The 23,162-nt window shown below is 48.2% G+C and overlaps 1 protein-coding gene across 1 annotated transcript in view; it reads right to left on the reverse strand.

Annotated features, from left to right (window-relative positions):
* PTEN (phosphatase and tensin homolog) overlaps positions 1–19,762 on the reverse strand; it is a 45,095-nt gene extending 25,333 nt beyond the window's left edge. Inside the window, exons 1-2 of the mRNA XM_071563104.1 lie at positions 19,225–19,762; positions 3,411–3,495 (exon numbers count right to left, since the gene is read on the reverse strand). Coding sequence (XP_071419205.1) covers positions 3,411–3,495; positions 19,225–19,303 — 164 coding nt within the window. The 5' untranslated portion in view covers positions 19,304–19,762. The remainder of the gene's footprint in view (positions 1–3,410; positions 3,496–19,224) is intronic.
* Between the last annotated feature and the right edge of the window lie 3,400 nt (positions 19,763–23,162).

Raw genomic sequence — 23,162 nt, forward strand, 5'->3', positions numbered from 1 at the left:
GGGTAAGTCTTTTTTCTAAGGACAAAATTCCACCAAAAACCTCTCCAAGTGTCAGCCACAGGGCACTGCCAGCAGTCCAGGTCGCACTTCTCATGCAGTATGAGCATGGAATGTGTCAGGGTATTTGGGAAAAGCCCACTGGGGGATCCTGGCTCGATGCCAATTGCTCCGGAATTTCTGCAGGAAAAAAGCTCTTGGGGAAAAACCCTCCACAATAAAAACAGACAACTGGAGCAGATGAGGAGTGTAACATGCAGAATGCTGCATGATCACATTTTATTCCTGTTTAAAAACAGGAGGCAACAAACCCAACACTCCTTCAGCATCCAGTTCCCTACAGCCACTTAATTCACATCTCTCCGTATCTTAATTTAGCTCATTATGCTTTTAGGTGATCACTGCTCCTTTTCATCAGTGTTTAGGGACAGCTTAATAATTATATAGCCATTCCCTTTCAAAAGTCTAACTCACACATATCTATGTACTCAACCAATAAATCTATTTTCCTTCATCCAGAAGCAACTGAAATCAATGTTGTGAATAGAAGAGGGCCTTCAAAGACTGCTGCCTATTGTTATTTACTTAGATTATTATCTAATACAATGTTAGATTAGATATTAGGAGGAAATTCTTCCCTGTGAGGGTGGGCAGGCCCTGGCACAGGTGCCCAGAGAAGCTGTGGCTGCCCCATCCCTGGGAGTGTCCAAGGCCAGGTTGGACAGGGCTTGGAGCAACCTGGGCTGGTGGGAGGTGTCCCTGCCCATGGCAGGGAGTGGAACTGGATGAGCTTTAAGGTCCTTTCCAACCCAAACCATTCTGTGATAGGATTTAAGTCCAGCCTGCCCCTATCCTACAACTCCCAAGGATGGAGTTCTGAAAGGACTGGACATTTCACACAGCAGATGCAATGCCCACATCAGCTTCATGAAAATGTGTCTCTGGCTGCTGGGAATGAAAGCTGGCTAGAGAGGATGAGTTTGTGGGTTGGAAGGGTCTTAAAGCTCATCCCATTCCACACCCCACATTTCACTATCCCAGGTTGCTCCAAGCCCTGTCCAACCTGGCCTTGGACACTTCCAGGGATGGAGAGTCCACAACCTCTCTGAGCAACCTCTCCTTGTGTGCAACCATATGATTAGCAAACACAACCTCATGCCCCTGTTACCAGTTCCAGCAGACACACACACAACTTGCACAGTATTTCCAGCTTGCTACACTGAGGCTCCCCCAGCTCTGGAGAAGTGAGGACTCCTCACTGCTGCCTCCAACAACGCGGTTGCTTCCGCAAGGTCCGGCCTCTGACGTCCTTGGTGCTATTTGTGGATGGGGAGCTTCGTCACGACGGTTAGACATGCAAAACCAACCCCCCTGAGCCCAGCCAGCTGCAGCTGTGCAGGGAGGCCACTGCCTCCAGACACCTCAGGTGAGGGCTACGAGTCCTCCCAGCCTGGGAACTGAGTAGCTCAACTCAGTTCTGCACCAACCTGCAGGCAACAATGGCCAGTGAAACTGAAGCAGTGCTAATTCTGCCTGTCAATGATTACAGAAGCCCAGAATGGTTTGATTCGGAAGGGACCTTCAAGACCACCTTGTTCCAACTCCCTGCCGTGGGCAGGGACACCTCCCACTAGCCCAGGTTGCTCCAAGCCCTGTCCAACCTGGCCTGGGACACTTCCAGGGATGGGGCAGCCACAGCTTCTCTGGGCACCTGTGCCAGGGCCTGCCCACCCTCACAGGGAGGAATTCCTTCCCAACATCCCATTTAACCCTGCCCTCTGACAGTGGGAAGCCATTCCCCTTGTCCTGTCACTCCAGTTCCTGATGAACAGTCCTTTTCCAGCTTCCTTGTATCCCCTTCAGATCCTGGAAGGTGCTATGAGATCTCTGCACAACCTTCTCCTCTTCAGGCTCAATTCTCCCAGCCTGTCTCCAACTCTGTGGCCTCCTCTGGACTTGCTCCGACAGCTGCATGTCCTTCTTCTGTTGGGGGCACCCCAGTATTCCAGGTGGAGGCGGGGGGGCAGAATCCCCCCTCCCCTGCTGCCCACACTGTGGGATCAGCCCAGGGCATGGAGAGATGCTGGGTGCCAGTGCCAACAGCCAGGGCACTTGGAGTCTTCCATCAACCACCACCCCAAGTCCTTCTCCCCAGGGCTGCTCCAATCCCTCTCCCACCCAACCTGTCAGTGTGCCTGGGACTGCCCCCACCCCGGTGTAGGATGTTGCACCTTGCTTTGTAGAACTTCAGGGTGTTGGTATGGGCTCAGCTCCAGCGTGTCCAGGTCCCTCTGGATCCACCCATTCTCTCCAGCATGTGGCTGCACCACCCAGACCGGCGTTGTCAGGGATGTTGAGGGTACCTCCATCCCACGGTCCGTGTCTCGGCCCCAGGACCGACCCGAGGACACCAACCACTCCTCACTGGCTGCCACATGGACAACAAGCCCCTGACCACAACTCTGTGCAGCCACCCAGCCAATCCTTCACCACTGAGTGGTCCCCCCATCAACACATCTCCAGTTCAGAGCCAAGGATGTCATGTGGGATCATCAAACGCCTTGCACAACTATGAGAAACTCAAACCTGGGACCAGCACCTCCTTGCCCTGACACACCAACCTCTACCTCCTCTGCAACCCTTCCTGCAGTATCCCCCAGCCCCAAACATCAGCTACTGAGCTCATGACCTCAAATGATCTCAAAACATCACACATGACTTTGACAAATCACAGCTGAGGATCCCAAACACACAAACCTTTGGTAGCCTCTCACTTTTAATGCAGCCTCTCACACTACACTCTCCAGGTTGGGTGTTGACTAAAGAGTTACCACAATGCTTCAAAACCACTGCACCCTCCCACAGCTGCAGCCAGCAATTCCCACCAAATGACTTTATTTTTGGTAAAAATGACAACCTCGAGGGTTTTTTTACCAGCAACAATGAATTTCAGCTGATTTTTCTCCTCACCTACAATCACTGAACACAATCCAGTGTAAAAGCCTTCAGATAAAGCCATTTATGTTTCCTACTTTGAATCAAAATTAACATTTGAAGTACTTCATTAATGATTCAAGAAAGGGTAAGGGCAAACTTATCCAGAAATGCCAAGGACTGATGACTTTCTAAAAGCCAAGAACCTCCTTTTCCTCCAACACAACTCCACTGAAATGAAGTTTTCACACCAGGAAAGCAGATTATATGCATTTGAGATCAACCCAGACCATCAGCCTGGCCAATTGCTTTTTTTCCAACACTTTCCAGGAAAACTAACAAGACAACATCTATGAGATGCAAAAATCTTGCCATTTCTTCGAGTCAGAACACACATCCTTTCCTCAGCAGAACATAAATGAGTACAGCAAAGAATATTCCAGTTGTAGAGGTTAAGGAAAAGAAAAATAAAGCCTTACCTTACTACATCATCAATGTTGTTCCTGTACACTCCTTCAAGCCTCTCCGCAGGAAAGCCCATAGCAATTATGTTTGGATAAATATCTGGATATGCAAGTTAAGGAAATATTTGTAAAGCAAGTGAAATGTCTACAATAGCATTAAATGGCCATTAATTACTTCAATGTTTAACTATCCAAGGCACAGCAACAACTCCAACCCAGACTCCACACAACAGATGGGAATGTGAAAAAGGATTGTGTATCTTGTGCATCAAAAAAACCCCAACCATTACCCACTTCTGAACCAATATCCTCATTTCATATTCTGAACTACCTGCAACTCACTTGCCAAAAGCAACCTGAGATGAAATAATTTAGGAAAAATACCTCTTAGCCCAAACAAATCAGTGCTAAGGAAAAGGGGCAAATAAGAAAATGGTGAGTTTACATCTATGGACAATTCACAGCAAATTGCTAGAAAATTACTGGTATTTATTTTCCTGGCAGTGAAATGATTGTGGATTCTTTTTTTTATTTTTAACAGAACTCCAGAAAAGAAAGTACTCCCGAGTTTAAAACATTCTTAGGAACGATAATGCAGCAAAGAAGCTTCACTGAGACTCAAACCAGAAATGAAAGCAGCAGCTCCAACAGCCCATACCCTGCTGCATTAACATACTCCTCCTCAAACTAATTTTAGAAGGAGCAAGAACAAAGCATGGTATGTTTGAAGTTGGCCCTGCTTTAAACAAGGGGGCTGAAGGAGGTGGTTTCCAGAGAGGCCTTTTAACCTGAATTATCCCACCCTTCTGAGAATCATTTTTATGGTCAAAATACCCCAACACTGCAAAGAGTGGGATCATCAGGATGGACGACACTGCTGCAGCTTCCAAGATATTACAATTCCAGCTACTTGTACACAAAGCAAAGCCTGAAGTAGGACACAAACTCCCTTCCCTGCAGAATTCCCACAAGCTCAAGTCCTCACAGCAGAGCAGCACAGACCAAGTTCTGCATTTACACCATTAACTGCAAGACTCCAGAAAAACATTAAGAGCTGAATACACGGAAATAATGTTTTGTGCTCTCAGAAAAAAAAAAAAGAATTAGCATTTATTGTGTTGTAATCCAAGTATTAATAGACATTGGTCTGTTTGGACCATTCAACAGATGATTTGTGCAGACAATGAGAAAAATAGGAAAGCTTTGGAGTAAATGAAATAAATATTTGTAGCTGCCTTAAATACAGACACTGAAAGGAGTTCGTGGCTGGTTTCCAGTTTATTCTGTACTTGCCCTAAAAAACCCTAAAAAACACTTACAGTGGGGGGAAAAAAACACAACCCTAAACATTAAATTGCTAAACTTACAGAGCTTGTGATAACTTCAGATCACAAACTTTGAAGTTCACTCAGTTGTATTTTCCTCCACAAGCAGCTCACAGCTCCTTCATTAACAAAAGGTGCTACATGATTAGCAATGTCTTCACCATTTTATCAGCTCCTCCTGGCCATAAGCAGAAGGAACTGGTTCTGTATTGTATTAACAGTAAATGACCTGGCTTTCAGGAACACACATCACTCCCTCCTCGGTTTCAACCCCATTTCTCCCCACTCCCAGCACTTATCCTGCAAAGCACCTCCTTTTGGGTCCTGCTCTGAGCAGCAGGGCTATATAAATTACCATGGCAAATTAATCCAATATATCAGGCTGCTTTCCACTGCACTTCTCTGCAGAAGACAAGCACTCATGATAAGGTAAAATAAAAAAGAACAGGTGTAAAATAAAGACATTTTGACACACCACACCAAAACTCAGGTTCACCTACACTATCAGCCATGAGACAGATGCCCAAACTTCCCCAAATTACCCTGCACCTTGCTCAAATTTTGATTTGTGACCTTTAATACAAGTCTTTTTCTGGCATTGCAGCCCATGGTTTATGTTCAGATGCTTTTCCTCTCCGAGGGGCTGAGCCATGAGATACCTTCCAGCATTCCCAGCTGGTGCAAGATGGAAGCACAGCAGGCACTCCAGAGGGAGCAGGACATCTCAACAGCAGCATTTCCAATGTGCAGGCTCCCAGACTTGCCCCAACCCCAAAGCCTCAACCCACGCAGGCAGAGAGAGATAAAGAGTTTCAAAATAACCCGGGCCAGCTCAGGTTTTTGGAAAGTGCAATTCCCACTTGGCACCCACCTCTCCTGTGACCCCTCTCCCCTCCCCAGCCCAAGGATACAGGCACAGCTCACAGACATTCCTGCTTTTAAACAGGAGCAGAATTGAGTCACAGAATCAGGTAGGTTGGAAAAGACCTCTAGGACCATCAAGTCCAACCTTTGACTGGCCACCATCTCATCCACTAGGAATGCTTAACCATTCCCCACCCCTGGGAGTGTCCAAGGCCAGGTTGGACAGGGCTTGGAGCAACCTGGGACAGTGGAAGGTGTCCCTGCCCATGGCACGGGGTGGCACTGGATGGGCTTTAAGGTTCCTTTAATTATTCCATGATTCCACGGCCATTACAGTTATATTGGGTACTGCAAAAGGTGCTCCACAATATGCCAGTAAGGAAAGAAAATGGAAAAATACTTCAAATGGGGCAAAGTGGGAGAAAAAAAAAATATATATTTACTGAGGCCACACAACCTGAGGAAGAACTTCTTTCCATGGAGGTGGCAGAGCCCTGGAACAGCTGCTCAGGGGAGGGTGTGGAGTCTCCTTGTCTGGAGACATTCCAGACCCCCAGGACACATTCCTGTGTCACCTGCTCCAGGTGACCCCTGCTTAGACAGGGGGGTTGGACTGGATGATCTCCAGAGGTGCCTTCCAACTCCAACTATTCTGTGAGTCTGTGATGCTGATTCACTAGAAGGGTTCTGTGTGCTCTGGGGCTTTGCAACCTGACAGCATAAAAACTCAAACGTTTCCCAAAACCAAACATCCAACAGCAAGCCCAATAGGGAGGGGGAGTTGTTCTTAGAAAATACGATTTTTTTTAAAAAAAAACAGGCAAGGCAATCTCTTCACCACCTAAATATAATCGTCCTGAAGCAGCTCGGTGATTATCTCCAAGCATTAGGCTGGAATGCAGTTCACACGCCACTGCTGACTCACCCTTGTCTGCAGCAGCGCTGGGGCGAAAGGACACGGCCCCAGGAGCCAGCGACACCCTGTCGTGCCTGATGACACCCTGTCGTGCCACCAGGCTCCGTGTGCTCCCCGGGAAGGCAAGGAACAGCTCTGACAACTGCAGTCCTACTGCTGGGCAAGATAAAATCATGTCTTCTCAATATGTGCTCCTGATAGCACAGTGAAGAGGCACAGACTACCCTGAGCTGGAAGGGACCCACAGGATCACCCAGTCAGCTCCTGGCCCTGCACAGACACCCCAACAATCCCACCCTGTGTCCCTGACCTGGTGTCCAAACGCTCCTGGAGCTCTGGCAGCCTTGACACGTTGCTTTGAAGCTCTTTTGGTGGTTCAAGCAACTGAAGAATGCCTTTGGTTTAAGGAGCACCATAAGATGGAAGAAGGCAGAGGAAGTGGTGCTGCCGTTGTTACAATGATCTAAATCTCAGAGCAGAAACAGAAGATTCATTGCTTAACTGGAAAAGCTGCCACAAACCCCAAGTCCTTCCATCCATCCTGAGAAAAGATATCCCAAGAGCTGCAGCAAGGGAAGGGGATGGCTGTTCCTGCAGCCCTACCAGCTTGTTTTTGTCCCCATGCCGGGAAATAAAATCCCTCCTCAGGGGCAGGGACAGCCTCACTCCACAGACCATCATCTTCATCGAGTTCTGCTATCACCAGTCACACTCAGCAGTTCACAGACACCCCTTTTCACACCTCACTTAAATTTAACATCGATTTCCAAAGCTGAAATTAAGATCCTCCCTACCAAGACGAGATTTCTTACACAGGAGCTTCGAAGCTGGGCTTCCATTCAAAGGAGGAACTCTGAGTCATCATGAAACTGGTAATGATACTGCTAATTTTAGAGATCTGGAAGAACTGATCATTTAACACATGCAACAAGTTCATTATCCATTCCAAGCTTTTTTTTTTTTTTTTTTTTAGGACAGGCAAACAAAAATGGAAAAAGCCTCAGCCATTTATTGAGGCAGTTCAACACACACTAAAAGTCAACCAGAGTGTTGTAACTACCAAAATCTGAAATGGGCTTTCTAAACAGCATGAAATAAACCCTGCCACACTTTGCCAAAGTAGGTCTTTCCTAAGATACCCGTTCCCAAAAACGGTGTCAACAGTTTATTAAAGTGCCCATTCCTTTCTCAATCTGTAAACATGGAGAATGGGATTTCAGTTGGTGGTGATAATGAAAAAAATTACCAAGGACAGACTCAGAATTATAGAATATCCTGAGCTGGAAGGGACTCACAAGGGTCATCCAGTCCAACTCCTGTCCCTGCACAGACACCCCAACAATCCCACCCTGACCCTGTCCCTGTCCCATTGTCCAAACCCTCCTGGAGCTCTGGCAGCCTTGGGGCTGTGCCCACTGCCCTGGGGAGCCTGGTCAGTGCCCACCACCCTCTGGGGGAAGAGCCTTTCCCTGAGATCCAACCTGACCCTGCCCTGGCACAGCTCCAGCCCTTCCCTGGGTGCTGTCCCTGCCCTGACACAGCTCCAGCCATTCCCTGGGTGCTGTCCCTGCCCTGACACAGCTCCAGCCATTCCCTGGGTGCTGTCCCTGCCCTGACACAGCTTCAGCCATTCCCTGGGTCCTGTCCCTACCCTGGCACAGCTTCAGCCCTTCCCTGGGTGCTGTCCCTGCCCTGGCACAGCTCCAGCCCTTCCCTGGGTGCTGTCCCTGCCCTGGCACAGCTCCAGCCCTTCCCTGAGTGCTGTCCCTGCTCACACAGAGCAGAGATGGAGCTGTCCCTTGGGAGGAGCTGCAGACCCTGCTGAGGTCTGACCTCAGTTTCCTCTTTTCCATCTGAATAAGCCAAGTGCCCTCAACCCCTCCTCACCCCTCCCCATCCCCACATCCCTCCTTTGGACACTCTCTGACAGCTTTAGATCCTTCTGATATTGTGGTGCCAGAGGACACACAACAGCAAAACACCACCCCTTACTCAGGCTCTTACTTCTCACCAACCACCAAACTCCAGCTTTTAACAGAGCCAAGACGACCCTGTGCTGTTCCCAAGGAACCTTCAAATCAAAACACCCAATAATTTGCTAAATCTCCCAATGCCACAAGGAAAAAGTGATCTTTGTCAGGATGGAAACCAGACCAAAGCAAATAATCCACGTGCCACTTCAGAGGTGCCTTTGCTCTAATGCTGCTCAGAGATTTACCAAAACACTCTTCTTAGAGCCTGAAATCATTCCCACATTGCTGAAGATGACAGTCTTTGCAGTTGCTATGAGAAAAATCCTGGATCATTATGCAAATCAGCAGTTATAATCACTGTCAAAAATAGCTGTCTATATATTCACACTATGCCAAGAGCAAATTAAAGAAGATGCAGCATACACTTGCAACTTTACATACAGAGAGAGAAAAAAGTAAATTACTCATGTTGGTCCTGTAACTGATTCTGATCACAAATCCAGCCTTTTGCCCAATAATGGAAGGTGGCCAAAAAAACATACCGAAATATTTACCAGTTTTTAATTCTTGAACAGCCACAAGAACAGACAGCTGCAGCCTTTCCTGCAATGATCAACAGCCTCAATTAGTAACTACAACATCATTAGAATTTCTAAGTAATTTTATGAAGACCTATATTTTAAATATAGGATCCTCACTCCACTCATTAAGGTGGCTTTAAAGGGAAAAAAAAAAAGAGCAAATGACCTGATCTCCATTTTTATAAGCAGGCCAGAGCATGCAGTGCTTCAGGATTTCCATGGGGCTTTACTTTTTAAACCCAACACCAGGACAGATTTTACACCAAAATGCAAATAAAAAACAACTTCAAAACTCTGAGCCCTTTGCAGTCTTATAAATATTTACTATTTCCAAGGGCCTGGAGCGACAGGACAAGAGGAATGGCTTCCCACTGCCAGAGGGCAGAGTTAGATGGGATACTGGGATGAAATCCTTCCCTGTGAGGGTGGGCAGGCCCTGGCACAGGTGCCCAGAGAAGCTGTGGCTGCCCCATCCCTGGGAGTGTCCAAGGCCAGGCTGGACAGGGCTTGGAGCACCCTGGGACAGTGGGAGGTGTCCCTGCCCATGGCAGGGGTGGGACAGGATGGGCTTTAAGGTCCATTCCAACCCAAACCCTTCTGGGATACTATGAATCAAAGGCTTCAGGAAGACCTACCGGGCATCAGACTTCACCTTTCTTTAGAAAGAACATTTAAAACACGCTGAGTGTTCCTCAAGCCGTGAATGATGGGACTGTTCCAGTCGTGCCTTGGAGCCAAAACCTTCCTGCACAACCACAACCTGCACCCAACACCTCTTTCCCCCAGCCCTCACTCTCCAGCTTCCACACACAGAGCTCCTTCCTTGAACAAAGAACAGATTTAAACCCACGGCCTGAAAAAGCTTCACAACTGCCAGGAGTGCTGATCTGCACTGGCAGTGCAGGGAGGCACGGCCTGTCCTTGCTTTCATGTGCTCCCAAGCAGCCAGTCACTCCTCCCCAGCCAAGCCATCACTGCCACAGCCCATTCACCAGCACTGCCCCACAGCAGAGCATTTTGAAGTCTCCCCAGGTTGCTTTGTTGACTCCCTTTGCCCACAATTTTGAGGAATTCTGGCTTCAGGAGCCATGTGAGGTGGTCTGGAGGCACAGCCAGGCCTGCTGGAGATGCAACGCTGACCTGCAGCCCTTTCACTCCAGCTCGAACAAGTCCATACAGCAACAGCAAGGATAAAAAATAACCCACACTGTTCTTGCTGCTCAACAGCTTGACAGCCTGAAGCTACGGGGGGAGTGTTACGAGAAGTGTCCACACTCCATCCTCTAACAGATTTAAGAGCCCTGACAAATGGCCAAGCTCTTATTAGTGCCGTTTTCTTGACAGCATCCCTACAACAAAAAAAGCAAGAGACGTAGGAAAACGCACCCAGACCAATCTGGAAAAGCTTCCCAGCAGATGTGCTGCTCAAACTGGACCTGTGCATAAATTTTTATTCAACAGGCAACGTTGCCATCAGCCAGCATGAAACATAAAATAAGTTTACTATTTTTCTAAGAGCCTGGATCATCAGAAATAGAGAGGAAATGAGCAGGAAGAAAGTTCTTCAGAGCAAAGGAGGATTCCTTGTAGCCAGCCAGCTGCACTTGCCAACTCTACCATCTGTGCCTTAAAGAACAAGAAAAGGGACCAACTCAGATGTGGCTGAAACATTTTATGATGTAGAAGAAATGCAGTTAACCCCTTAATGCTCCATATTTCAACTCTGATCCTTTCTCCCCCACACACATTTTTTAGTTTTTTAACATTTCAGCTTGCAGTTTAAATGCACCTATCTAGACAAGGCACAACAAAAGACCAGGTCCCTCCTATCCAGGAGGCAAATCTGTCCACGTGAGGTAATGGGGCTGACAAGAGGTCTGGAGGGAACTCAGATTCCTGCAGCCAAAGACAGAAACCTGAAGATGCCTGAAGAGGATACTGAAAGGTTGTTTATATCTGTAACTCACTTCCATCCCATAGCAGGGCCTCTAAATATGATCATTTTATTGCAGTTGGGAAGTATTCCCAGAGCAGGAGTCTCTCCTACCTCTGTGAGGTGTATGAAATGTGTCCTGGAGCTCTCAGCCATATGGAGGCTTTGCTGAACAGCTAATGGGGTCACTTAAGACTGGGAAAAACCCCTTAAACCTCCCAGCACAGATACAAAAAGGGGTAACAGAAGCATGAAAGGTGATGGCTGCTCCACAGAAGAGCTTGTTCTGACCAAGGCTGAGAAAAGAATGCCTTAAACTTTCATTTCAAAATGGTTTGGAATCATAAATACAGGAAAACATGCAGATAATAAAGGAAACATGAGTTTGTTGTGCAGAGCTGTGAGAAGTGTTTGTACAAACACTCTCAGGCACAGGGTGGGATTGTTGGGGTGTCCTGTGCAGGGCCAGGCATTGGACTGATGACCATTGTGGGTCCCCTCCAGCTCAGGGTATTCTATGATATCCTTCTAAAATAGCTGATGATATTACAGGACTGCCCTCCCCATTCAGAGAAAGCAAAGAGGAACATACCAAATGATGCACCAAACATTGCATTATTCATACATAACATTTGACAGAAAGAACTCTTCAGCTGAGAAGTCAGAGGTTGGACCTCAGCTCCCTAACTCAACCTCAAGTCCAGGTCTACAGCACTGCCCCAAAGCCTACAACCCCAACAAATTTCCAGAGATGGAAACAGGCAGAGGGGCCCAGTTGCTTCTGCTCACATTTGGAAAAAGCTGCATCCCAACTCACCATCCCAACAAGCTGCAGCCCGAGACCAAGAGCTGTTCTGGAGGGGAAAGTCAGTGGTGCACTCCCAGAATCCCTGAGGCTAGAAAAGACCTCTGGCATCAGAGTCCAACCTGTGACCCATCACCACCTCATCAACCAGAGCAGACATCTCAGTTTGAGTTTTTCAAGTGCCAACTTTACCTGTTGTAACTCACCAACCAAACTCCACAAGTTTGAGGTCTCCCCAGTGCATGTTCCCAGCACCCCACCCCACTTGGCAGATCTCCTTGAACAGAGCACAGACGTGTACTTAAGCACATCCTAACCTCAAACACCCCCAGAAAAAGACAAGAATTTTATTCAGGAACAAGAAGTCAGCACAGAAGAGTCACTACTTTGATATTTACTGACAGGAAGTGAAAAATGGCTCAGACTCAACTTTTTGCAAGCCTGAAAGAACATCCAAAACTTTCAGAGACAAGGGAATTTCAAAGAGCTATCAGGCTGGAGGACAAAAATGGCACACTAAAAGGCTTTATAAATAGGATTTGTATGGATTTATCAAACCTTAATTTGTGGGGGGTGCATCCAAAAGAAGATAAAGGTGAGTGGTAAACCAAGACACAAGGCCATCCTAATAAACCATTCCTTAGCCAATAAGCCCCAAGCAGATAATTTCATTCTAATGAGATCGAGTGTTTCTCCCTCTCTAAACACTGGATAAAAAAAGGACATTACTTCCCCAAGTCACCCACACAAGAAATTAAAGAACAGGAAATACACAACTACTTCAATTCTAGCCCAACAGACACCCAGGCAATGCCATGAATTAAGCAGAGGCCTCCAAGAAAATTAATCATGCAATTAAAAGCTATTCTAGTACAGCTCCACAAAGGCAGAATTAAGTTTATAAAGACATTTCTTAAGCACTTTGCTACAAAAAACTGGATATTAAGCAGTTTTTCTGCACTGCTGCACGCTGGGGCTGGGAGTTCATCTTTAAAGGGAACAATGCCAGCTTTTGCAATAGTCATCATCCCAAACACAGAGCAGTTGAGTTTAATTTTTTAGCTGCACAGTCAATTACCATTTGAATCACCGAGCCACTACTTGAGCTCTGTTGCCTAAAAATCGTTATTAAGATAACCTAGATTTATGCAGCATGATACAGGGCCTAATTGCACCATTATTTACTTCCATCCTGCAAAACTGCCTTTTTTTCCTTTCTTCCAGGGCCTCGCAGGCGAGACGGCAGCAGAGGCAGATGACGACAGGAGCAGAGGATGCTTGGCTGGGATGGGAAACTGGAACAAGGATTTGTTTACAGCTGAAATATCAACCTGGGTCTAAGACACTGACAAAAGCTAATAACAGAACCCCAAGGAGAGCCAACCACCCACAAAGCAGCCGTGTTGCAGGACAGATCCTGCTCGACAGGAATTCAGTTTCAAACAAATTCCCTTCTCACAGCCCAGGAATCAGCGTTCCAGTAACTCGCAGGATGTGCACGGCTGTAATCCCAAAAAGCCTTCACCCGGGGGCCAAGCCAAGGGAGCCAAAGGGTTTAGGATGAGGCACATCCAGCAACCCAGTGCAACTCCAGGCTATATCCCCTTTCCCCCCCAAAAGCCACGCAATAATTAACCTTGAACACCCACCCCACAGTGGGCACAGTCAATGAACACACATCACACGTAGCTCCGAGTTAGAGATTACTCAAACCAGAAAGGCTTTAGAATGGACTTAGTTATGAGTAAAGACACCAGCTCTGGTCTCTAATGTAATTAAGGGATTTGACAGTTCAACTGCCTTTTCCCTCCCTTTTCTCCCAGTTTGTCAGAACACAACTATTGTCCTTTAAATCATTATACAAGAACCATTTTCATGTTTAAACCCGTTGCAGGGGAAGACTCCAGGCTAAGGTAGCAGGGGTATAATTTGTCAGCTTATGCAGTACTAATGTGGCAACAACATTAATCCATTAAAAATATAATTTCATTTAAGGAACCACTCAGAGATTCACAACCAGCAGAAACAACTTGGTAGATGGAAACTTGACACAGAGTATTTGAACTCTGTAGTTGTTACAACCTGAAGTTTAGTTTTGGCTTTATGCTTTTCACCATGGGGTGGGGGGCTTAACATAATGTGTTAAAGGAACACATCCTTGCAGCCATGTTATTACTGAAAAAAAGAAATCAATTGCTTCCACAACAAAGAGGATTTAGGTGTCCAAATGAATCTGCAATGAAGAAAATGGAAAGTACAATGGAAATTAGAAAATCAGACAATTCTGACACCATTCAGCAAATACTCAGTCTCTACAGCAGTCACTGTGTTTCAGACCATGCAGGTAATAAAAACAAGGTCTCACAGGAGATATATGAAGTGTGGCACTGGATAGCCACAGGAAAAACGGAGTTTTGTCCCAAAGAAACCTGCTGATCCCACCCTGGCAGCCACCAGGAGCCAGCTAATCTTTGTGCATGTGTTACACTCAGCAGTAAGAGCCAAGCTCCACACTCAAGGCTATATCCTCTCCCTCAACAGCCATCACTGCCCCAGAGAGGCACTGGAAGTCAGATGGAATTATCCTGCAGGCAGAAAGGCCTTCCTGACTGGCACCAATTCCTAGAAAGATGCTGTTCCAAAATTCACCACCCTTCGAGGCTCCAGCTGGACCCAGGGTTGACACATGGCCAGCCAACCACACTGAGAGGGAACAGGAGTCCTGACCAGCAGCAGAACTGTCCTCACCAAAGCCACAGATCAGACCCCGCACAGACAACCCCACAAGTGCCAACAGCCCATCAGACTCAGAGTCAGAGAAGGAACTCAAATTTCACCTTGAATAAGAAACACTCAAACCCAATACTGGTCGTCCTAGCAAAGCTGGCACTAAATTCAGCATTACCTTCTTCACGTTCAATGGCAAAGCTTTGCATGTTCTGAAGGTTCCACACACTTAGCTGAGCTTCCAACCAGATTTCAATGATGGTTCACCTCGGCTGGGGTTTCCCTAAAGGGTCACAAGTGGTCTCCACATGAGCTGTGCTTGTTCCTCTCACCACCCTGAGGAGAACACACTGCCACCACCTCGGCATGAAACCAAGGAGCAGCTTCTGTTCTGGGCAGGTACTTTTTAACTTGGAGTTTGGCTCCTGCACAGTGTCCACACGGATTAGAAATTCCTGATGATCCCAGATGAAGCCTCCACCACACTTAAACAAGGACACAGAGGAGCTGCAATTTGTGAAGCTTCTTTTAAGTCCCCTTCTGAGCAGCAGCAGCCAAGAAGCAGGGCAGGAAGGGGCTGGGTGACTCAGGGATTGCACAACAGAGCACCTGCTGAAATGGTGGGGTTTGTGGAAAACCTTCAGCTGTCACACACCACTATCCACATGTACTACAGCAACATATCAAAGGGTTTGCGGTTTTGGGGGGTTTGTGAGGAACAGCAAATGGCCCAGGTCATGTGTAAGCCCAGAAGAGAAAATGCATGAACACACCTGCAGCCATCACCACCTTGCTCTCTCCATCTGGACAACTCACATCATCTTCCTCCTTGCTGAGAGCAGAAAGAGCCATTTCCCTGGGATCAAACACATCCCACAGCGAGCAGGAAACTGGAACTCTGAGGAGTCCCCAGCCAGCAGGACCCCTGTACTGCTGTCTGTGCAAACTGACTTCTTAGATGAATTCACAGCAGAACTGCCACTCATCTTCTTGTCCAAAACCCAAGACCAGCCCAGGCTCCAGAAGCAAAATGAGCTTGTCAGGCTCCAAACACCACCAAGTAACATGGTTTGCTGCAGAACAAAGAAAAACTTCCCCACTAATAAAATGTCTTGGTCTCTTCTAAACCCTCACCATACTTGTGTGCACAAAAAACTTGTTACAAAAGCCCTGACAAACTCCAATTTTAAAATGAAACCAAGGCCCTTAAACAAACGGCGTTTCCAGCCCGGGCTCTATTTTTAAACATGGTATGGACCTCTTGCCACCAATTCATTTTTTTTCCCCTGGAAGCTGAGCCATTTTGAGTCAAGTCCCATAATTTACAAATTGCATTAAAAATGCAAAGAGCTTTAGGACTGCAAACAGCACGGAGCAGCAGGAGATTGTACGAAGCTTCCCCTCGCAATCTGAGCGTTCTCTGCCTTTCATTCCACGACGTGTGAGACGTGTAAACTGCACCCAACATCCCATCCTCACTGAATATTGCTGCAGTTTGTACCACTATGTAGGTCACGAGCTCCACATGCTTCAGTCGAGCCCTGAGCTCAGCCTGGTTGGCCATTTGCACCCCTGACAGAAGGCCTGGAAACACCAGACAGTTTATCCAAAGCTAAAAGCAGCTACACCAATTTTTCCCACCCTCAAATAAGCCACACGTTGAACTCGGGTACACACAGAGCTCTGAAGACACAGGCAATCCATGCACTGGTCCCTGCAGCAAAGTGGACACCAACCAAGCTGCAGTTTCAGAAATACCTCAGAAAATACACTGGTGGTTGTAGCATCATGAAATGCAACCATCACAGAAGAAAGCCATTAATCCAAACCTTCCTTCTCTCCCAATCTGCACAAAGAGGCATCCGGTAGTACAGGAATTAATTAGAAACCCAAATAAATTGGGAATAAATATCTGAAATAAAGTATTAAAAAGCTTATTTGATGTCTCTGACCTTTAAAACCCTTTCTTCTTCCAAGTTCAAAATATATTTTTCCTAAAGGTGCATAAAAAGGCTGTTCACAGAGAACATCTGATTAGACGGAGAGAAATGTCAGTGTGGTTTTTAAGGACACACAGGACTATTCTCAGACTGTGCATGGATTTTGAGAAAGTGCTGGTTCTCCTTGCTGAGGTCCTACATTTTCCACACAAGAGGAATTCTTAATCAACTCCTCAGGAACTGAGAGTTCCAAGCACAACGTCCTGTACTGTACCTACATCAGCATCACTTTTAAAAGGATCTGACATAACCCAGTCGAGGAAAATGGGTCCTCAGAGGGAACTTTGGCACTCCAGCACCCAACCCAGCCTACCTCTGGCACTCAGGTGTTCCTGCAAGGCCTCGGGAGATTCAGCCACAAGCAAAACACAAACACTGCAAGTCTTTGTCCACCTGGGCCACCAATACACAAAGATTCCTCCCTCAGAGATGGGTGGAAGGGCAGATCACAGGCTGGAAATCAGGCACCTCACCTGAATTCACCACCATCCCTTTGGTTCTCCACCTCCCAGGTTATCACCAGCTACTGAGCATTTTGGAGCTGCCACCACCACTGAACTCCTCCTGCAGAAATATTTACTGCAGGAGGAATTCAGTCCTCCACTTCCCACATCCCAGCTAAATGCCCACATCCCTGGGCTCTTCAACTCATGTCAGCCTTTCCTTTATTGCCCCCTGAACTAACCACAACCTGCACCACCTGGTCCTCCTGCCATGCCTTGCTGAACACCTCACTTGGCATTCAAGTTGTCTCTTCCCTCCCCTAATATCACATGGTTGGAGATTTAACTCCCTCCCTGCAACTGTAAGGAACACACAGGTTATTTTCCAGCTGCCAGAGATGGTGAGCAGCAATCCCACACATGCCCTGCAATACTAATCTTGCATAAATGAACAAAAAAATCCAACTTTCACTTGTGCAGCAGCATCAGGATGAGCCTTCAAGCCAAGCCATGGCACTGCACAGGCAGAAGTCTTCATTCATTAATTATCTGTTCAAAATGTGCAGCTACAAAAAAAAAGACTGGGTATAAGCTTCTTCCTAAGATATTTTTAAAAAATCCCCCACCTCTTCCACACTTTTCATTGCAGAATTGCAGCCAGCTGCTCCTTTTAGAAAAGCCAGCCCAAGCCCACTCTAGTGGCCTGTTTATAACACAGAATTCTAAGAATAAAATTAATGAGACCAGGCAAAAGAAAAGGAAAAAATAAGCACTAAATTCCATTTGACACATCATTAGCAACCTTGAACAGGAAAGTCAGGATTCAATATTCACCAATTTTCTTGCTGGGAGCATAGAATTAGTTAAAAACATCAGTTTGGTCAAAAAAATCTCTCCCTACCAATGGCATTTCTGGGCAAAGGCACCTGAAATACCAAACTCTTTAACTGTGAAGTCAAAACCTCCTGTTTTTGCCACCAAACTGTTCATAACCCCAGTAGCCAAGTGCAAACACTTAAAAATCCAGGCCTAAAACTGTATTTATCTCAGACAGAACACAGGAATTATGTACAAGATCTGCTGCTTTTTAACTAAAAGCTCAGTAGCCACTTGCTACAGGCCAGAACCTTTCAGGCTGTTTTAAAGCCACCAAAATTTTAGGCCAAACTTCAAGAGAACAGCAAGAGCTCTGTGCTGGTTCCAGCTGTTATCAGCTTCCATCCTGCCCAAGAACTGGATTTATTTGGAGAACTCGCTCAGACATGAGTAGAATTGTTCCAAAATCCAATAAATTTCCCCCTGGTCTTGCTTCAGAACAGAAAGATCTCTCTATAGGGATAAGCTCAGCTGTGAAAACCACTGTCAATATTCACTTTTCCAACTTCCAAGCGAGATTCTTGCTCTGAAATCCCTCCCATACAGCACTGACCTTTCTCCACGGAGCAAGACCATGCCCAGGGCAGAGCCCCTGCACACCATCACCCCTGCAAGGCATTCCAAGCTCAACATCTGCCTGCCACTGCTCCAGCACATCTGTTCCAAAGGCCACCAAAACTACACACTGGGCTCTGCCTCATCAGTCCTAATCGCTCGCTAATTACTTATTCCAGAATAAGTACTCTATGCAACGCTCCTCGACATGTTTGTGACACATCCTCGTGCAGTTCACCGCGAAAAACGGTGGGTTCGGTTGGTTTTTTTTTTTCAATTTGGAAGGAGCGATTGCCACCTCTTGTCACGGAGAGCCTCGCAGCATCTTAAGGCACAGGGATGGAAATCAGGGCAGAGGACACAGCGGCAACGCGAGGAAAGCCACAGGCCCGCCGCGGGTATATTCGCTATTCGAGCTACTAAAAAAAATATAAGATATAAATAAAAAAAATAAATAAAAGCGCTGCGCATCCGAGCCACGGCGGGACAGCCATATAGGCTGCGTGAGCCCCCCAAAAAGCCCCAAGGGAGCCGGAGATAAAGCGGCGGGCAGGGCTGGGGGGGCCGGCAAGGCAAGGAGGGCCAGCGCTAATCCTGGAGCTCCGTTAATCTGCGGGCCCGGACAAAAGGCGGCCGCGGTGGCGGTGCCGGGGGAGGGCGCGGCGGGCCCGGCTCTGTCTCCCCGGCGGCGGAGCGGCCGCGGGGCAGCGCGTTAGGTAACGCGGCGCGGGTCTGATGCAATCGCGGGGACGTGCGGGGAGCAGCGGCGGGAGGGAGGGACGGACGGACGGAGAGAGAGAGAGAGGGAGGGAGGGAGGGAGGGGAGGATACAGGTCAGGTCCAGGTCGAAGCCATCCTCCTGGTATCGCCTTTTGTTCCTGCTGACGATCTCTTTGATGATGGCGGTCATGTCTGGCAGCCGGGGGCCGCTCCGGGGCAGCGAGCAGGGCCCGGGCGGCGGCCGCCAAGCACCGCCGGGCGGCCCCGGGTGAGGATGCTCCGCTGGCTCAGTCCCGGGCGGGCCCGGCTCCCGGTGCTGGTGGTGGTTGTGGTGGTGGTGGCGGCGACAACACCGGGTGCTGCTGCTGCTGTTGCTGCTCCCCGCTCCCCCTCCTTCTTCTTCTCCTCCTCCTCCTCCTCCTCCTCCTCCGAGAGCCGCGCCGAGCCCCTGCGGGCGGTGCCGCCGCCGCCGCCGTGTTTGGGGCGAGCGCGGCGGCGGCGGGGGGAGCAGCTCTGCGGCGCTCCGGGCCCCGGCAATGATGACAGCGAGCGGCGCGGGGCCCTCGCCCCCCGGGGCCCCGCGCTCCACCCCCTTGCCCCCCCGGGGGCACCGGGCGCTCGATCCCTCCGGCTTTTCCCGGCGGACAAGGACTCCTCCTCAGGATCTCATCCCTCGGCCCGCAGCGCTCGCCGGCGCCGATCGCCCATCATGGCCGCGGCTTCCGAGAGGGACGGCGGGCGGTGCCGCCACGCCCACCGCGGCACATCCGCCGCGGAAATTAGTCCCACCTCCCCAGGGTGGCGCCGGTGAACCGGGGAAAGAGAGAGGGGAGAAAAGGGGGGATAAGGGGAGCGGCTCGGTGTGAGCGCGCCGCTCGTATCCCTCGGCCCGCAGGCCCCCGCTCGCCCCCCGAGGGGGCGAGCGGGGGCCTGCGGGCGGAGGGATACGGGCGGTGAGGTGCCACTCGGTGGCGGTGCTGCGGCCCCACGGGTCACGTGGGCGCCTCCCCCGCGGGCGGAAGTGACCGGGAGGGCCGTGAGGGGCTGGCGCGGCCTCGGAGCCCTCCAGAGGTTTTCGGAGCCCCCCGAGAGCTTTGGGAGCGCTTCGAAACCCTTCGGAGCGCCCCGAAAGCTCTCAGAGACCTCCCAGCTGGGAGCGGGAGGAGGGCAGAGGGTGAAGAGCGCGGGCGATGCGGGCCCGGTGGGTGTGAAGGGAGGTTGGTGGCCTGTGGTGTCGCCATCCCTACTGGGGATTGGCGTGGGGCGGGGAGGCCGCGGGGAGTGAGCGCTGATCGCCCCCTGCAGCCACCGGGCACGGAGGGAGAGGGTTTGGGGACGCTTTCTGCCCTCCGGAGTCCCTGGGGTTGGGAAAGCCCGCCCAGCCCGTGGAATCCAACCTGTGAACCATCCCCACCTTGTCACCCAGCCCAGAGCACTGAGTGCCTCGGCCAGTCCTTCCCTGGGCACCTCCAGGGGCGGGGACTCTGAACCTCCCTGGGCAGCTCCTTCCGAGGCCTGACCACCCTTTCCAGCAAGAAATTCCTCCTGATGTCCAAGAAATTCCTCCTGATGTCCTCGGGACAATGCAGCCCTAGGGACAGACACCTGACGGTGCCCCCTGGCTCAGCGCTCCTGCCTGTGCTGTCTCCATGGAGTTTCCTGTCCCCCTCCATCCCCCTTGCCACATTATCCTGGCAGAGGGAATGCACTGTCTCTGAATCACTAAATCAGCCTTTAAACCCCTTTAAACCTTTGGGGCACAAAGCCCATGGTAGGAGGTTCTTCACGCTCTGAGAACTCCTGCAAGTTTTTGGGAGTTACCAGTGTTGATGTTTTGCAGGAAAACGACCATCAGGAAGCCTGGTGCAGCCTGAGCTTCTGGATATCGACACTGGCTGCAGTCTGGGATCAGTTTCCATCTTTCTCACTGCTTGGTAGGGCTTTTTGGGGATCTGTTGTGTGATTTTTTTTCCTTTTCTGTGCAGAGAGGTGAGGTATTGTAACAAAAACTAAAATTTTAAGGCAGTTTGGGCTGTAGGACCCCTGCAAAGCATCAGGAATGGGATCTGTTGGAGATCAGCATCTGCCCCAGCTGCTGAGGGATCAGGAGAGAGTTTGGCAGATGATACATCTGAGAAAATGGGATTACCAGACAAATCCATGTGTAAATTTGCCTTCCTCCAAAACTTCATTCCCTTGGTGGGCAGTAAGGTGAGGGATATCCCATGAAAGTCAAGGATAACACACCTTGGAAGGAAATCTTTAAAAGGGGGTTGGTTGTTCTATCAAACAATCTGCTGAGAACAAAAGCAAGAGGAAAATTAAGCCACTTTTTGTACACCTGAAAAAAGAGACACCGTGGAAAAAAGACTGACCTGGGGGAACACAGAGAATCCATGCACCCCTTCTTCCCTTCTCTCCATGAAAAGCAGATGATGTAAACCAGCTTTGTCCTGAATAAAGCAGATCCTGGGGTTTATCTGTAAGTCCACCTCAAATGTTTCTTGGGCTGGCAGGGAAAGACATCTTGCTGAAGGCACTTTGTGTGTAAATAATGAATGTAAATAATAAATAACAATTGCTGCAGTGTCTTGCTCAATCTTTAAACATTTTTAAGAGGTGCTGAGGCCTGGCTGCAGGTGGCTGGAGCAGGAAGAGGGACAGGGAGAAGGGGGAAAAGCTCAGCTTTGCCTTTAAGGGCTCAAAATAAACTGAACCATAAGGTGGAGGGATTTCCTGGGCTGCTGCAGCCTCCAGCCTTTGCAAATGCTCCATTATATAATTCCTTTCATAAATGTATTGAGTTGCATCTTAAGATCTTTTGCCACCATTATTCCTACTGGGAAGCCCTTCCCAGAACCTTCTGCTGCTTTACAGGCTAAATATATTTGGGACTGGTCTGTATCCATTTATTCTTGTGCCAACATTGGCCTTAAATAGCTGCTGCTCTGGAGCACTTTCCCTCTGTGCTCTCACAGGGACAGATATCCCCTTGTGCCCAGCTCCCCTCAAATTCCATGCCTGTGCATCCTGTGGCCTCCATCCTACCTTTTCCCAGGAATTTCCTCCTGCACCAGGCCCTGCCAGTGACCTTCCAGTCCTGTGTCTCCTGGAGCCCAACCAGCTCAGCCACACATTCCACTGGAGAAACCAAAATTGGTTGGGTTTTTCCACAGCTGCTAAAACAAAATTGGTAAAATGGTGAGTTCCCCATCCCTGGGAGTGTCCAAGGCCAGGCTGGACAGGGCTTGGAGCAGCCTGGGCTGGTGGGAGGTGTCCCTGCCCATGGCAGGGGTGGCACTGGGTGGGCTTTGAGGTCACTCTGATACCTGTCCAGCTTTTCCAGGAAGAAATTCCTGCTGATGTCCCACCTGCCCCTCCCCTGGCACAGCTCGGGGCTGTTTCCTCTCTTGTTCCTGGGAAAACATTGACACAAGAGCAGAAGGGTTGAAGGAGAATGGCCAAAACTTGGGGTTAATTACAGGAATTATGGAGATCCTGTTATTTTAACCTTTTTCTGGACATTCTTCTCTCACTATGTATATAGAGAGAGCAAAGCACAGTTTTATATATAAATATAAAAATACATATATATGTTTTATACATAATATATATATGTTACATATGTTATCTGTATATATGGATATGTGTTATACATTATATATATTATGTATTATACATAATACATATTGAATTGCATTATTGTATGTGTGTATTATACAATATATACATTATACATATAAAATATATAGAAATACATGAATTACTTATATATTATATGTAGTAGCCTATACAATATACATTTAACTTTATATATGATAGATACAACATATATATACAGAATATAGATATATATATTTACAGATATGTATATAAGTGTTATGCATGATACATTAATATATACAGTATATATGTATATATAATATATAGGAATATAGAATATGTATTACTTGTATATGATATGTATTAACATATATAATACACATATAACTATATATTATATATAAATTAGATGTAATACATAAAATATATAAAATACATAAAACTAT

The sequence above is a fragment of the Pithys albifrons genome, chromosome 9, assembly GCF_047495875.1.
Source record: "Pithys albifrons albifrons isolate INPA30051 chromosome 9, PitAlb_v1, whole genome shotgun sequence".
NCBI lineage: Eukaryota > Metazoa > Chordata > Aves > Passeriformes > Thamnophilidae > Pithys > Pithys albifrons.